Source organism: Mastigoproctus giganteus, chromosome 11 (genome assembly GCF_048544385.1).
Source record: "Mastigoproctus giganteus isolate SK-2022 chromosome 11, ASM4854438v1, whole genome shotgun sequence".
Classification (NCBI taxonomy): domain Eukaryota; kingdom Metazoa; phylum Arthropoda; class Arachnida; order Uropygi; family Thelyphonidae; genus Mastigoproctus; species Mastigoproctus giganteus.
In genome coordinates, this window is record NC_143585.1 from 84,262,255 (window position 1) to 84,280,320 (window position 18,066).

The window sequence follows — 18,066 nt, forward strand, 5'->3', positions numbered from 1 at the left end:
TCTGTATTGCCTTTTTACACTTTTTTATTCCACTAGTGTTTTTCCTTGTGCTTGGAAGTTTCTTGTATCCAGCCAGTTCCTAAAAAGAGTTCCTAAAAATCCCTCCCATCCAGTTATTGTCCCATTGCACTTTCTCTACTGTTTTTAAAGTAATGGAGAAATCCATTGACCACCAACTCCTATACTATTTCAACCATCTATCTGATTAGTGACTGCCAGAATGGATTCTTTCAGTGTTGGTCCACTGGTGATATATTGGCTTAGATTACCCATCTGTGGACAAATTCAGTGAAAAAAGTTAGCAACTCAAGAGTTGCTCTTGATGTTTCTAAGGCTTTTGATCATACTTTGGCATTAAAAAAATCTTCTAAACAAGCTTCCATCTTATGGATTGCTTACTGTTTTTCTTTGATTGGATATCTAGCTTTCTCTCCGACCACTTGCTGCAGGTGATGGTAAATGGGTCTGTCTTCTAACTTCTCCACTAATGCTGGTGTTCCCCAAGGTTTAGTTCTTTTTCCCACTTTTTCCATCTTGTATATTAATGACTTTCTTCCACTGACCGGAAATCCTATTCATAGCTTTGCTGATGATAGCACACTGCAATCCACCTTCCAGTTTGAGAAACTTTATGCTGCACAAACATCTTCAATTTCTCAAATGCCCACCACTGATTCCTTAAATGCTGATCTCCAGGTAATTCTCTAATGGGTCAAAGATAACTTAGTTAATTTCAATTCTTCTAAAACTCAGTCCATGAGCACTGTTCTTCTGAACAGTGCACATAGAAGTTCTTCCATTTACTGTCCAACTTCAAACTCACAGAACCAACTTTTCTTTTTACTCATTTATCCCTTCAATTTAAGTTTCCTGAAAATTACAGTTTACAGAAATTATTCTAATGTCAACAAGGACTTTTGATCACTTTCTCAACCTTCAGCATTGATACTAAGTACTGTAGGTTTTAATACCTTTTGTGTTTGGAGTTTTCATAAAAAATAAAATAAATAAATAAAAAGTTTTCTCCTGCCAAAAGATGGTCATATGGATCAAAGACAATTTAATCATCCTGAATTCTGATAAATGTGCTCATCTTCCTGTCCATAATATTTATAAATTTGCTTAATTTCTCCATAGCTATGTCCTGCACTAACAAATTTCAAAAAATGTTATAAAATATAAAGAACTTGGATTAAGCAATTTGGTACATCTATTATATATCTGAGTCAAAAAAGCTTTCTCAAATTAGTAGATTTTTAAAAAAGAAATTTTCATAATGAAGGACTTTGCAACTATATACAAGCTTTCATTTTATGAATATTCAGTTATATTAGCCCACTTTGCACTCCATTTGGCAAAATTCACATATCACTTAGAAAAAAAGTTCAAAATAAAGTTTCAAATATTTGCATTACGAAAAGTATAGAGATTTATGCTCTGCATCACATACAATCTTGGTGCTAGCATGATTTTCTAATACTTCAAAAGATATTTGATCTCACATTCTTAAACATTAATTTCAGGAACAATGGATTATCTAAATATGTTAGCCAGTATTATTTGTTTTCCCTATGTACCTCTGAGAAATCCTTAATGAGTCTCACTTTCAAACTAATAATTTATATCATCAGTAGTTTAATCATATAGTATATCAACTAAAATTATCATTGATATTTGATGTCTTTTAGAAAAGACTCAGTTTTAAGTAAAGCTGAAAAGGGGTTTAACAATTTTAAATTTTTTTTTTTTTATAACACACTTTTTAATTATTAAGTCAATTTTTAATTATTATGCATGACGTGCTAGAGATTCTAATCTCTAACTGCTATTGTTTTCTCATTGTGCATGTGTTATAACACATGCACAATGAGAAAATATCTCATATTTTGTTCTTCTAAATGATAATATATGGGGTATCTATGCCTTGTCTTTCCAGTGCCCGAAACATTGCCTTGTGTTGTATGGAGTCAAATGTCTTTTCATAATCCACAAATGCCAGGCATAATGGTATTTTATATTCATTTGCTTTCTCCATTAGCTGTGATATTACGTGAAGGTGATCCATAGTTGAGAATCCTGTCCTAAAGCCAGCTTGCTCTTTCAGTTGATTCTCATCAAGTATTCTTTCTAATCTGTTAGTAAAGAACATCTCTTTGCAAAGAACATCTAGTAATAACTTCTAGAACTATAGTGGAAAGAGAGAAATAATTCTTCTACAATTCTTCCTCCTCCGATTAACAGACCGTTGTATAAGAAAGGCACTTCTTACATTAAGCAGTCAGTACCACAAATTATGCGGACGAAAGATATCTGAATGGGAGAGAAAGGAAGGACCTTCAACTGCCTGTAGAATTTCTCTTCACTATAGTGTGGAAGAATTATGTGGGCAAAATTTAAGATGGAAAATTGGATGATAATTTTCTGCATATAGCTCAGTTGAAGGCTCAAAACATGAATTGGAGTTCTTTAATATCTTAGAAAGGGCAGTAGAAACTACTGGCAGAGAAAGAATTAGTATTGGTTAGAGATGTAAATAGTAGTGAAGGAAATGACAATTGCATCTGCAGTCCCCCACCTTATAAGCATGCTTCCTTTTATCATTTGCCAAAACTAATTCTGATTGAGACATTACTAATTCTAAATGAGGTTTGCAACTTGTATACTCCTTATATCATACTTATTCTCAGTACAAACTAGCTTCTGGTTCTGTGAAGATGCATGTGTATTTACATGTAGTCTTACACAAAATTACCTGTTCATTCACTTTTATTCTGGTGTGCCATACACCATTGTACCTCTCCATCCAAACAGTTAAACCAAAAGTGTTTTTATAACCTGTTTTCATTGATTTCTTCTACATTTTCACTACCAATCCCATATCATTATTTACTAGAAACATTCTTACTGTATTGTTGCCACTTCTAATTAATCTCTATTTTTTTAAAATAGATTAATCACGTAATGGACAGCATTAAAACAATGAAAGATCATAAGGGTCCTGTGTTATTTCTAGAAGAGGATCACTATGTTGCTCCTGATTTTCTTCATGTCCTTAGGTTGATGGAATCATTACAGCGCACGTAAGATTTCTTTTTTTTCCCCCTTTTGCATAATTTTGGTGAGGAATTAAAATAATATAAGAATTTTACAAGTTGCCTGGTTCTTTTATACCTCTCCTAACTGAGGGTTTTCATCTCTCAGAACAGACAAACCAAATTATAGAATACAATCTGCAATTTACAGTAAGCGTATATAATGACAGCTCTGGTTTTAGTTGCCTTACCACAAATTGAAAACGCAGCATTACAATTTCACTTTTGAGAACTTTTCTGTATTTGAATTTTGTATTGTGTCAACCTGTATTGGTGATATCATAATGTGTGAGAAAATCAAATTTCTGTGATATGAACAGTTTTCTCACTTTACTTCTGGCTTCTATTCCTAACAGGCAAATTGCTTATATTCAGTATTTTCATTAAAAAATAACTTTGACATAATACTCATTTATTTTTAATATTGCTTTCAAATTAATTTATTTCATCTGTATTTTAATTTTGTATAAATATTAAGATAGTGAAATAACTTTTTTTCAGTTAAAAGAATTGTCGGTTTAAAAGTAGACATTTCATCCTTGAAAATTCACAAAATTTAATTTTAGAAGTAGCATTGTAAATTTGCATGGATGAGAGAGAGAGAGAGAGAGAGAGAGAGAGAGAGAGAGAGAGAGAGAGAGAGAGAGAGAGAGAGAGAGAGAGAGAGTTATTAAATAACTGTTACAGTTGAAATTAAATATTCTACTTGTAAGTTGCAAAGGTATAAGTGAATTGCAGAAGGAAGAAAAGTGGACAATCTTGATTCATACTGATTGGCTAAATGAAACGTGGTGAGATGAAAAAGTTACGAAATTTAATAAACTAAAAGGAGGATGATACAGTTTGTTATTGTTATTTGGTTTTTAGGAGCATTAGCAACTAAGGCCATATTGCTCCGGGATATGCGGTGGTCATTCCCTGACCTTTCCGCATTCGGTGGTGACGGGCTCGAACCCCGGTCTAATCAAGAAGCGTGTGCTACGCACTGCTGCTTGATACAGTTTGTCATCTTAATATATGATAATTGAATTTATTAATATATTCAGCTATATATAATATATAATTAAATGTTACATTGTTAATATATTATAATTAAAATATAACATACCCACATGCATATATTTATATCATGTAAAATCGATTTAAGATGTTTTCACCTCAGATGTGAAGTAGCTTGAAATTGTAACTCTGTGTGTTTGGGGGGGGGGAAGTGTTTTAATTGTATATTATGAAATTTATTTTTTGTGTGTAAATGGCTCTGGAAATTCTGCTTAATATTTGTTTCATTGGGTTAAGTGACTTTTTATGCTTCAAGTGTTATAAAAGTTGGTTTTGCACATAATGTTTACATTGGGCAGCAGAAGAAACTGTTAATCATTGTTGCAGAACATTTTTGCCACTTTATGTCACTGTCTTGTTACAAATTGAGCAGTTCAGAATTTCAGGAAAGAAAGTGAAAAAGAAGCCAAAAATAAATTAAAGACTAAAATTAAACAAGTTGATTCATAATTCATGAAACAAATTGTAAATGTAATTTAATCATTAATGGAATGTGATTCTGGCTACTACAGTAGTAGCACTGTTCATCAGATGTCTAGCAGTTGCTTATGCGTTAGTTCCATTACTTTCCATTTTCCATTACTCAGTCACCGGCCAGTAGTGTTTTATTTACAGCAAAGGTAGCAGCAAATCATTTTCTTGGGCACAGCATGTTTGTAATGAAACATCGGTTTATCCCCCAGATTGTTATCTTTCAGATTACTTAAAAGGAGTTAGTTTATACTAACTCCTTAGTATAGACTAACAACTAATTAGTTGGTCTATACTAACATTCTTTAACATATTAGAAGAATTAAGTCATGTCGAATCATAAATTTCAATGATAACTGTGTAGACATTTTACCAAGTATCAAAAAAAGAATGAGATGGTGAAAAGAGTTTGTACTTCCATTTGAGAAGGACTACATATTACTGGGCAAGAGTAAAATTACTAATATGTATTATATTAATATTGGCAAAATTATGCAGGGAGTAAGCTTATAATGGTATCAGCCAAAAAAATTGCCTGCCCCTTAATTTTATTTTAATGATGACTTCAAATATGAAAGGTATTAGAAACCTATATTTAGAGTGTTAGTAAAGTGTATGGGGCAAAGGTTGATGAGACAGAGGATACTTGTTGATATTGGAATTGAATATCCATAGATTGTAATTTCAGGAAATATGAATATTGTGATTTTCAAGAAATAACCTTCCTTCATGAAGGAAGGTTGTCCCAAAGAAGGGATGTGTAAGCAGAGGACACTTAATTCTGTAATTTTGGTGTTGAACAGTGGATGGGTGTTGACTGGTTTGGACTGGTTTAGATGATAGGTAGAATTGCAGATGCCAATTCTGAAGAACAATACCCACAGAAATACCTATAGAAAAGGCAGGCAACAGAAACTGAACATCTTTGTCAGTGAGAGAATTTGTGAGATATGGATCATTAAGTAACCTGACTGCCCTCTTTTGGATAGTGCAGGACAGGAGCAAGAAATCTTTTTTGGTTATAAGATTTATTTCAAAGTAAACAAGGTCTCAATATTGACCTGTCACAATTTTTTATAATCTCTATCTTAAATAAAATACATTTGTTAGAATTCTTATACTTGTGTAACAGTGTTTCTCAACCCTTTTTTTTTAATTATTGCCTCCTAAAGGGCTTTTTTAGACAATTTTTTTCATAATCACCCACCATGAAATTTTTAAACATATTATTTGGTTTTTAGGTGCATTAGCAACTAAGGCCATATTGCTCCAGGGATATGCGGTGGTCATTCCCTGACCTTTCTGCATCCTCCGTATTTGGTGGTCATGGGCCCAAACCCCAAACTGCTATCATAAGTCTGTTTGGCCAAACAGACTTAAGATAGCCCATATATGCTAGCTAGATTACCTGATCTGTATACACACTAATACCTATAGTAAAATACCACTTAATTGAATTAATTGACCAATATTTAATCATGTACGTATCAAAATACCACTTTATTGAATTTATCGACCTATATATATATAATGATAAAATTAAAAGTAATTAATAGAAAATACAAAACCTTTAATTCCAGTACTTTTTTTTTTTTCCCTTCAGTATTGAAACTTTTCTAACTTATTTACCTCTTTACCACATAATTTGATCATTTCTGTACTTAATCAATTATACTCTAAATATAAGAACATTCAACTTTGTGGGTGAAGTTGTTTGGAATAACTATATTAACCTATGTATTCTCAATAATTATGAGGTAAATGTACTTATAGACAAACTGTACTCCTACAGTTTGTCTATGCTTGAAATTTATTTCTACATTATTACGAAGACCTATATACTCGTAATATACCCCAAACCATAATTTCTATGCATTTCCGATACATTGACATCCTGGTTTTGAATGTTCATTTTGAAAATATTGCAAAAACTATATATCCAATGGAACTCGCCTTGAATTAAGAAAATAATGGTAATCAACATGCAAACTTCCTTGATTTAAATATTACTTTAAATAATCCCCCACTTCATCATAATTTGGAATTATTTGATAAAAGAAGTAAATTTAATTTTAACATTATTTACTTAACTAATTGGAATTAAAATATTTCTATTAAAGTTCATAAAAACATCATCTATACACAAATTATTTGTCTTGCAAAATTAAGCAGCAATCACACTTTTTGTTAATGCTTTAAATGGCCTTTATACTAAATTACGCATTAATGATATTCCAATTAACTTCATCAATTATACTGTAAAAAATATATCTGCCTTCATCAAACGAAAATTTGGATTCACTATGTCCTATTTTGGTTAGGGCTAACGTGATACTTGTACAGCTGTATAGATGTATATTTGAATGGTGGTATTTCCATTACTTTGAAAGTGAACGCATTGCATGACTTCTCTCTGAATGATATTCATGCCTTTTCACTCTGTTTATTTTCTATATTATTACTATTAATATTCAATTTAATAATCATTTACAATCGTAACGGTATTCCATTTTCTCTGCTCTCTCACATTTCTTTCAGAAATTTTCTCCAGTTCACTTTTTTTCTGTTATCTCAACTACAGAGGGCTTCTATGTCCTTTTTGCGTAGCTTTCTACTGAGCAATTCCATAGTTGTCATGGCTCTCCTGTTTATATTCCATTTTTACTTACTCATCTTGATGAAATATTTTCTTTCTAATGTAATACATTTTGGCCAACTTTGATGCTACATAACTTAACAGGTATTTAATTGTTTTCTCCTGTTCACTATTTTTATTTACTTTTCGTCTTTTTCGGCATTGTATTTTTGGCATTCTAAAATATAGCACAGGCTAGTGGTATTAGTTTCTACTTCTGCTAACACTCTCATAGCCAAGGCCCTCTCTAAGAGGTTGGGTATTTCACACCTAGCTTGCCTAGTATCCTTTAAACTCTTTTCCGTCTCTTTTTATCTTTCTTCTTTCTTTTGTCTGTTGAATTATTAGTGCAATACGAGGGTGATTCAGACATTCCTACTTTCCTCATTCTTGCTATTTTTGCCTCCTTTATTTTTATTACCTTTTTCCCTCCCTTACCCTGCATTATTTCCCATTTCTCTACCACTGCCTGTTACATTTATTGCATTTATAATACATAAAATCACCTTTTCATCTTTTTCAAAACATTTTTTTTAAAACTTTTCATCCTTTAGACCAGCGGTTCTCAAACTTTCTGAGCCCACGCCTCGCTTGACCTGTAAAATTTTCCCGGTGCCTCCCTTGAAGTAAAGCATCTATAATTGTGAAATTTCTTATTTTTGATATGTTAATACAATAATTATTAATACTACATGAAATAATAAGCATCTGTAGTTCTAAATTACTGACGATTTTTATCAGTAAGTAATCACGCCAAAAACAATAAACACAATCGCACACTGCTGAAACCATATTTTCAACCATGCAGCTAATGCTATACTATGCAATCTACCTATATATGTCATACATAGTACACACTAAATTATATATATTACATTGCATCATATCAATCATAACATCAATCCATTTCAGCAAAATATATTTTTTTTCCAAATGTTTATCTCATGTTTATATTGAAGTTAGAGTGAGATAGGTGGCGGTAAATGCTTTAAAAATTAGGTTATAAAATTTAATGTTATGTTATGTCATGTTATGAAAGTTTATTTATATGTATATATTTTTTATTTATCTATGTTATGTTATGAAATTTACATTTCTGTTAAATTTTTTGCTCCTTCTTTTGCACTAGTCCGCACCTCCCCAGGGAGGCGTGCCTCCCACTTTGGAAATCGCTGCTTTAGACTATTCAGAATTTACATTACATTTTATACTTTTAAGCCGTGTACATGAAAATAAAGTATTTACACTTTAATTTAATTTAATTTAATTACATACGTTGCATTAGGGCTACCTTATGTTTTTGGAGGTTTTATCTTTCTCCCCCCCCTTTTCTTTTCTCTTTTTTTTTTTTTGTTATTTTTTTTTGTTGTTATATTTTAATCTTTCCTCTATCAACATAAGTTTGTAAAGAAACGCAGTGTTTTGGTACATGATCAGGTAGTCCCCTGATGAAATACCTGATCTGTGTACCAATTTTATTTAGTTTGCATCAAAAGGGTGTTTTTCCCTCCTATTTACCTTTCCTGCCACCCTCATTTTGATGCTCACTATTATTTAACATAGATTAATTTCTTCTTTCCCTTTCAGCTCATGTACATATGATTGGCTTGTTAATTCAGCCTTTTTCTTATGATTTCTCATTCTCCTCTCTTTCTTACTTTCCTTCTATTAGGCTCGGCACTTTGTGTTAATTACTTCATCTTTTTGTATTTTCTATTAATTACTTAATTTTATCATTATATTTTTCTATCCTGTCTTTGCAGCTTTGCGCATTCAGGTGCAATTCCTGTTTTTCTTTTTCTTGCATTTCCTACTCTACCTATAAACAAAGCAAAGTTCTACTCAACATGATATTCAAGTTCTTCAGCCTAATAGTTCATGCACAGCTCTTACATACAATTTCACAAAATAAAGAGCCTTTATATATAAGGGCTCTTTCGGGTCAGCTATGATGTATATGTGTACATTTACATATACATCATAACAGAGACCTGGACTATTGTTGTGGCTCTTACGATTTTCGCTGCCGACCCTTTTGAAGAACTAGTTAAAGTCCTAGGACCCACACCTTTTGGTTCTAACAATTATTATGCCCTTATTAATTACATTTTATATTTATTTCAGGTAAATTGATTTTTTACTTACAGGTTCTATTCTTCCATGGTTACTACGCCTTATAGCTCAACTCCCCTACCATATGCACAAATATACTGATTTTTACCTTTTTTTTTTTTTTGTCTATTATTCATTATGGTTGCCGGTCCTTTCTGCATCTACTGTAGTTCCCGGATCCATAACCCGATCTTATATACATTTTACAAATTTTGCGTAAACTCTTACTCATATATATATATAAAAAAGGGCTCTTTTTATTTTGTGAAATTGTAAGAGCTGTGCATGAACTATTAGGCTGAAGAACTTGAATATCATGTTGAGTAGGACTTTGATTCTTTATCTGACACTTCTTTTCATATGTAACACCTTTGTATAGAAAGCAGTCATCCAGAAATGTTCTGCCACTGAGTGAGCCAACAACTCAAATTCCAATCAGTATGTTGAAAGTTAAAATCCCTCATGATAGGACATTCTAATTTACTGGGCCACTGTATTTGTCTATATAGTTATTCATTATACCCATCACAATAAGTTGGCATATAATATACTTCTACTCTTATTTTTGTTTCCCCAATGCTTATGTCAAACTAGACTCCAGTATTATACTAGTAACCTGTGTTTGTTGAGTATGCTGTGTGTATGGTATTTAGCTGAGTATATTGTTTGTGTATACTGTTTTAGCTGAATATACTGCTTGAGTATACTGTTCTACCAAAAGCATAACCATCCTCATAACACATCTGACTTCACTATGCAAATGTACTCACCATATTCAAATTCCTCATTCCCACTTCAAATTCAAATTTATTTACTGTGCTTCTAGCATTAGTATATAAGCAAGTAATTGTGTGCCTGTTTGTTTTCTTTTAATTGTAATACAGCCCATGTAATTGTTTGTCTAATGAGCAATTCTTCAGCAAGCCTTGTAACCTCTACCCCCTTCCTCTTGCTTTCCTGGGGCTAACTAAATGCTTCAACAGAATCAGAAAAAAATCACTTCACTTCTGCTTCACTTCTGCTTTGCCATTAAAAATATAGTGTGCATATCCTTCCTTCAAAATTAGCAGTTTTCCCTACTACCTATTGCTGCCTCGATAATGTCAGAAAATATTCTTGCACTCATTTTATTCACAGCAGGCCATCTGAGAAAAATTTTACCTAATGAATTTTGCAGTCTCTCCAGGAATGAATTGATTGATAAAGCTCTCATTAAAAGAATATTAAGCTAAAATCATAGTGTGTGTACACACACACACACACAAAAAAGGATGGATGGGTAGAACCTTTGTAGGCTATTCTAACTCTGTCCAATTTAATGAACTTTGAGTTTGTGCGGGTCCCCCCCCCAAAAAAAAAGAGAAATTGACATTGGGTTCAATTGTTTCTTCCTTACAGATCTATTTATCCATTGTATTCTAGTAAAAGGTGTATTTCAAAGATGTTGCTAATAAAACAAACACACACACACATGCACACACACAATGTCTTTGAATGCAGTCAAACTTTCAAGGCTGTTTTAATACTCAAATTAAAACCAAGTAATTATCATTGATCAATAAAAATAATGAACATTTAATTTAAAATTGGTTTGTGTATATGCTGCTGATATAAATATTAATAATAACAACACCTTTTGTTAGAATGCCTTACTTTATAAACTTCTGGGTAGACTTGTCTTATGGTCTGAGTGTACCTTTCCACGTGTTATCTTCAGCCAAAGCTTTGATAGCATTTCTTCAAGTTGTTCTAGAATATACAACATGAAATATAATACTATGAGAAAACATGGTTTTCTCATAGTATTACAAATATTTCATTTTTATTGAATGACAGATCCTGTGATTTGTTAATTGTTATTGCATATCCTAAACAAACTTAACTACCCTTGCAGATACCCTTGCTAATGGTGCATTAGATAGTACAGGACTCTCTCTCATACACTGACTGGAAATAATGTGGGTTTTATTTCCAGTGCCAGCTGAAGTTGAGGAATACTTCCAAAAAAGGATGGATGGGTGGAGTCTTTGTAGGCTATTCTAACTCTGTGTCCAATTTAATGAACTTTGAGTTTGTGAGGTCCCCCCCCCAAAAGAGAAATTGACATTGGGTTCAATTGTTTCTTCCTTACAGATCTATTTATCCATTGTATTTCCAAAGGTGTTGCTAATAATTACTGTGTGGAATCAATTAGATAAAAATACTTTCACTAAAGTTCATATATATGCAAAAATTTTAATAAGATGCCTTCATCTAGGCTCAGTTCTCCACACAGCAAATGAGACATGATGGAGTTTAAGCAGTTAGACATGCAGTGTGTTCAGTCATATCACTGTTCTAATCTTGACCACTAACAAGTCTATATCACATTCACAGCAAATACTATGTTATTCAAACAGATATAGTGTACTATAAATTATTACCTGCTATATTCTTTCAAATCACAGAGAACTGACATTTTCTGTAGAACTTGTTAAGTTGTACTGTTTTCGACAAATTTACTTCTTAACACCCCCCCCCTCTCCCAGCTCGTTTGCTGTTACTGGGTTCAGTTACCATATTGTTAAATTCAGTGATTAAAATATTAATCTATTTCTAATTACCCTAACTGAAAACGTAACAAAATTTCAAAATATGAAACTTGCTGAAAGAGGTGTGTTATTATATGGACATGACTTGCTCTATATTGTGTTGTGCCATGGTTGTAGTACAACAGCATAGAGTTCAGTGTAAGTCCGTGTGATATAAATTAATAATAGTAACAGAGTTTATTTTAAACTAATTTTAGAAATATTCCTAAATTGTATTTATTTTTTTGAATAATACAAAGCATTATTTAAATAGTAAACTTAACTTTTTTTAAAAAATAACTCCAGAGTACATTATGATCTTTAGTACAAAAGATATAGTTAGCAAAAATCTTTGTTACTAATGACCGTAATATACTCTGGAGCACTTTTTATTTTTTAAAAAGTTGAATACAGCCGCTCCCCGACTTACATAAGGGTTGCATTCTGTGGAACTCTACATAAGTCGGAATTTCCCTAAATGCTTATGCAGCACTCGCAAATTTGATTGAAGCAAAAGAGAAATGTTCGAAGAACATGTAACCAGAATTATTTATTCAATTTTTTTTTTTATCTCGTGCACAGGAAAAATTACAACAGTCTACAAAAATTTCAAAATTATAAAATTACAAAAAGAGAGAGAGGGGAGAGACAGGCATAACGTCAGCAAGTTTTACCTTTCAAGCATCATTGCCAGAATTAACTCTCCAGCTGATATGCATGGTGCTGCTGAAGTTGAGAGCTGTGGAGATTTACAAGGAGTTTTTTCCAACACATCACAATTTCTCTGCTGCTGCAGAATCGGCACTGCTGACTTCACTGCATACTTTAACATTGTGGAAACCAGCACAATGCTTGAACCTGTAAAACCACCCATTGCTTTCTATGAACTTGACTTGGGGTTCGAGCCGACCGGGCTAGCCGAGTGGGTAAAGTACCTGCCCGGCAACCCAAAGGTCGCGGGTTCGATTCCCGCCTCGGGCTTGGATCAAAGTACTGCAAAAACCTTGGGAGGTGCAATATGGCCACAGAAGCCGATGCGCCAACAACTACCAAATCAAAAAAAAAATCAAAAATCTTGGGGTTCGCCATACTTATCCTTAATATCTTCAAAAATACTTGCTTTTGCTTGAATGCCCATCAGACTCAGGGGCACTTGCTTCTGAATCTGATTTTCCATCCATATTATTAATAGCGCTTCCATCTTTGATATAGCACCTGAATGCTGTTTTGTGATCACTGTTGATTTTAAATGATCCTTTAACATGTTCTTTTATATGCGCACTGTCCCTTAAAATAGTATTCACTGTTGAAGCAGCGAGACCTAATTCCGTGTGGTGCCTCCGTAGCCAGGTGGGCAGGAGCAGCAGTGTGTAGCACATGCTTCTTGATTAGACCGGGGTTTGAGCCCATGACCACCAAATACGGAGGATGCGGAAAGGTCAGGGAATGACCACTGCATATCCCCGGAGCAATATGGCCTTAGTTGCTAATGCTCCTAAAAACCAAACAACAACAACCTAATTCCGTGCAATAGATGACAAACTTTGTCCTACTTCATACTTCTTAATTAATCATCTTTATTTCTAAATCAATTTTGTTTAGTTTCCTAGCACTGCCAGCACTTGCACTTTTCGTTGGTCCTTTTCCCTTCACCATTGTAATAAGTAAACAGGAATGAAGAGAAGATTCTGAAATTTTGTTTTTTATATGATTGAAGATTTCAGTGACGTGGAAGTCATTTCACCATAATACCGTAACGTAAAAACCCACAGAATTCCAGTTATCGGTATTATCGTAAATGCAATAAGATCGAGTTTACTACCCATTTATAATAAATTGCGCTAACAGAAAAGCTCTGGAAAGTGCAAATTGTTTTTAATGTTTTATGGTAGTGACGTGACCTCCAGAAATGTATTTTAGAAAAATATCACAAAGGCATTCAAAATTGATTCTTGTAACGGAACATATGATAACGATGAAAATGTTATGCAATTTCCATTATAAAAATTACCTTTTAGAGCTATAAATAGCTTAGTTATATACAGTGCCAGATTACGATTTTGTAGGCCCTTGTGCTACAGGTACTGAGGCCTCCAGTAATATTTTCAAAAGGAAAAAGTTAAAAGAAAATTTAATTTATTTTTACAAGGCTAACAACAATTAAAATTCAAACATTTACTTTGCATAATTTCTTGGAAACAAATTTCTCCAGAACATCAGTAAATTGTGTAAGTTCTTGAAAACATTGTTTTCAATTGTCATGAGAGCAAGTCTGTTTAGTCGTTCCTCTGCCATTGTCGATTTGTGTATATATTCTTTAGATGTTTCATCTTGGAGAAACTCCTCTCTTCGGTTGCATTAGTTATCATTAAACACAAGTAACACATAGTGCTTATTTCAACATTGGGAAATGAAGAAGTTAATCCATTGTTTACTACAGTGCTTCTTAAAGTGGGCGATATTTCCCCTGGGGGCATTTGAATTATCCATGGGGGCGTTGGGCATGAAGGGGGTGACGGAGGGGATAGGCATGAAAGCGGGCGACAGGGGGCGGATGGAGCACCATCAATGATTTCCCGTTACAAGGGTTTTATGGCATTATTTAAAAAATGCTGTGCCAAATATTATTACTATTCATTGTGTCATTCACCATCAGCATTTAGTTGCGAAAAAACTTGATCAACTGCACAATTCTCTACAAACTGTTTTTTACTGCTATAAACAAAATTAAAGCACATTCTTTGAATGATCGTATATTTCGAAAGCTTTGTGATCAAAACAGTGAAGATTTTGAACGATTACTACTTCACTCTGAGGTTTGGTAGCTGTCAAAAGGCAACTGTCTCAACAGATTTTATGAACTCTTTGATACTGTTGAGTTTTTGAAGATAGGAACAATGACCTTAGTAATGACCTCAAGAAAATGAAAACTGATATTGCTTATCTTGCAGGTTTATTTACTAGATTCAACTCAATGAACTTACATTTACAAGGACAAGATGCAACTCTTATTAAGGCAAACTCAAATTTCAGCATTTATTTCAAAATTAAAGCATTTATGCGCAATGTAGGACGACATGAATTGTATCAATTTCCAAATCTGTTGGAAATAGAGAAAAAAGAAAAAATAGCTGATGAAACTCTACTAACTTCTTGTAATCATCTAGAAATGGTGCACAGAGATATGCAGGAACGGTTCGAAGATCTCCTTAATTTGAAAATTCCAGATTGGGTTATAAATCCTTTTTTAAATAATGACGATGGTGAATGTCTTGAAGAAGAATTGATTGAGTTACAAAATTAAGTTGAACTGAAGCCAAAATTTCAAAATTCATATCAGGAATTTTGGTTACAAAAGAAAATCCCTGACCATTATCTTGCATTGTGGGGAATTGTAAAAAAAATTACTTATTTCTTTTCCAACATCATATCTAGTCGAAACCAGTTTCAGTGCTATATCTCAATTGCTGACAAAACAAAGAAATTGTCTGGATGTTGTTAAACGTGGCGATTTACGACTTCTACTTACAGATATTAAACCTAATATTGATAAGCTAATAAATCTCCACCAAGCTCATCCATCGCATTAAATATTAAAATATAATTAACTATTTCCATTAATATCATGACTTATTTATGTAATTAACTTTAATTTTATGACTTAATTTAAGTGACTATAACTGACTTTATTTATGTAGTTGTAATTTTTTACGAAGAAGGAATAAAGTGCAGTAAATAGTTTTCTTTATAATTCGCATACATACGTGCAGGGCTGCATTTACGTTTTTGGAGGCAAACAGACAAATATTCATTTCAGTTATTTAGCTTCACTTTATATTAGTGGGCTAAAAAAAAGCCCTGGCGAGGGCTTCTTTTTAGGGGGGGTCAGTGATCCAAAGAAGTTAGAGAAGCAATGGTTTACTACAAGGGTGTAGATATCAGAAGCTTGTAGTGTTTCATGCTTGTGCCTGAATTCATCAAATTTCCTGAAGTGAAGAAATTCTGGCACAAATCCAGGCTTGATGTCATCAGAGTAAATCTTCTGAAACTTGGCTGCTGCTGTTGAAATGTCTTCATTCATTTTTGGAAATTTGACCAGGAAACCAAATAATGAATGAACATTTTTATATGCTTCGATGCGATGAGAAAGAGCCGAGCATAACTTGTTTATGATGGGTAGATATGTTTCCACCTTAAGCTCGCAAAGCAACATCTTCGGCATTACCATCATTGATTCGTTTTCTTTTCCAGTGCTCTTGTTTTGGTTCGTCCCAGTATTCCGCATTTTCTACTTTGTCTTTTGCTTTATTTTCAAACACTTCAGGCTGATCCTGCTGCGACATAAAATCCAGTAGAGATTTAAGAAGTTTAATAGCTGGTTGAAGCTCCAGTGTTTCTACTTGAATTGATTTACTGACGATTGAACCTCTCTAGTATGATAGCCCAGAAGTCTGCCAAGAGAACTGTTTCCAACTTTGATAGCTGCTTGAGTATAGTGTTTGCTTCATAACATGTGTCAGCCTTCTGATTTCCATCTTCTGAGATTAACTTCAAGCTTCTTGAAAACAGCTGTAGCCTTTAGACAAGGCTTTTGTGGCATCCACCCTTGCAGACCATCTAGTATCTGATGCTCTTTTAACTACCAATGTAGATTCACTTTCAGCTTTAAAGCACCTAAGCATTACTGACCAACATTGAGTTGAACCAGAAAAGAAATTGTAAAGTTTTTGTATAAGACCAAAGAATGAAACTGCTCCAATGCAGCTTTCCACAGCACATACACCTACCAAATTAAGGGAGTGTGCAGCACGTGGAATGTAATGTGCAAGATGATTGATATTCATATGTGCTTGAAGCCCTTTGTATCCTGACATGTTTGATGCGTTGTCATAAAACTGTCCTCCTAGATTAGCTACATCAATTCCAATTTTTCAAAGAATTTCAAGACAATGTTGGCAAGGGCTTCTTCAGTGTACCTTGCAATGGGAATGAAAGTGAGAAAACGTTCAACACCCTTATCTGATATTCCAACATAGCAAAGAACTACAGTCAGCTGATCAGTGTGAGAATTGTCTGGTTTGAATCAACTTGTAGAGAAAAGTATTTGGCTTCCTTGATTTCTTCTACAATGGTTTTCAATACTTTATTTCCCATAATCTCTGTCATCCTCACATATCGTTGAAGATAGATACGAAGCTTTTCCTCATCCTTGATTACCATATTTTGCTATATGAGAACTAAGAAAAGGATCATACTCAGCAAGTAATTCAAGTATCCAAAGGTAGGTCTGTTGAGAATTAAGTACTTCTGTATCACCACAAAATGCTAATCCACGAGATGAAAGAAACTTTATAGTTGAAAGTACTCTTTGCAGTACTTTTGCCCAGTATTCTTTTTCCTTTGTGAATTGGATTTCTAATATTGAATCAATTCATCCAAGTTCTTTTTGTCTAGAAATCCTTGTCATCGTAAAGGTCCGATGTCCAGAACTGTTCTCATGTTCTGTAATCCGTGTAGAGGCATGTTTCCAGTCTGAAAATCCACCATTGGAAAACTGGGTTTTTGATCCATGCATACCATCAAAGAGAATGCAAGCAAAGCATTGTTTCCTGTTGAGGGAGAATACATTAGCCATTCACTTTTAATTTTATCAGCAGTTATGTTTTTGGAATATCAATGAGCGTGAAAATTTTCGTTTCTGATCAGAGTATTGTCTTTTGGATAAAGAAAAGTCATCATGTAGCTGGCATTCCACAGGACCTTGTTTACACCAAAAGTTGCGTACCTCCTTTGTTATATTTGAGTTTGTCCACAAACCAACGTCATCTTGATACTTGGATCCAAGGTCATCTTTCTTCTGGTGGACAAACTCAGTATCAACTCCTGTGGCATTGGCATCATCAGAGACAACTTGAACTTCTAGTGCCTCAGTCATTTTGCCATAATTGGATGCATTTGTTGTTTGCTGTTCTGCTGATGCCTTTCGTTTGAACCCAAGATCAAATAAGTTTGGAGATTGAACAGTTCTTTATGCTTCTTCTCTTGTCATCTTTTTCTTTTGCTTGCTCCACTCTCAAACCTTCTATTCCGACATAATTAATCTGAAAGGGTGAAACAACTTGGTCGA

At 33.6% G+C, this 18,066-nt stretch overlaps 1 protein-coding gene across 1 annotated transcript in view; it reads left to right on the forward strand.

Annotated features, from left to right (window-relative positions):
• Positions 1–18,066, forward strand: part of Mgat2 (alpha-1,6-mannosyl-glycoprotein 2-beta-N-acetylglucosaminyltransferase) — a 114,763-nt gene that overhangs the window by 67,786 nt on the left and 28,911 nt on the right. Inside the window, exon 5 of the mRNA XM_090385256.1 lies at positions 2,950–3,080. Within this exon, the coding sequence (XP_090241382.1) occupies positions 2,950–3,080 (131 nt within the window). The remainder of the gene's footprint in view (positions 1–2,949; positions 3,081–18,066) is intronic.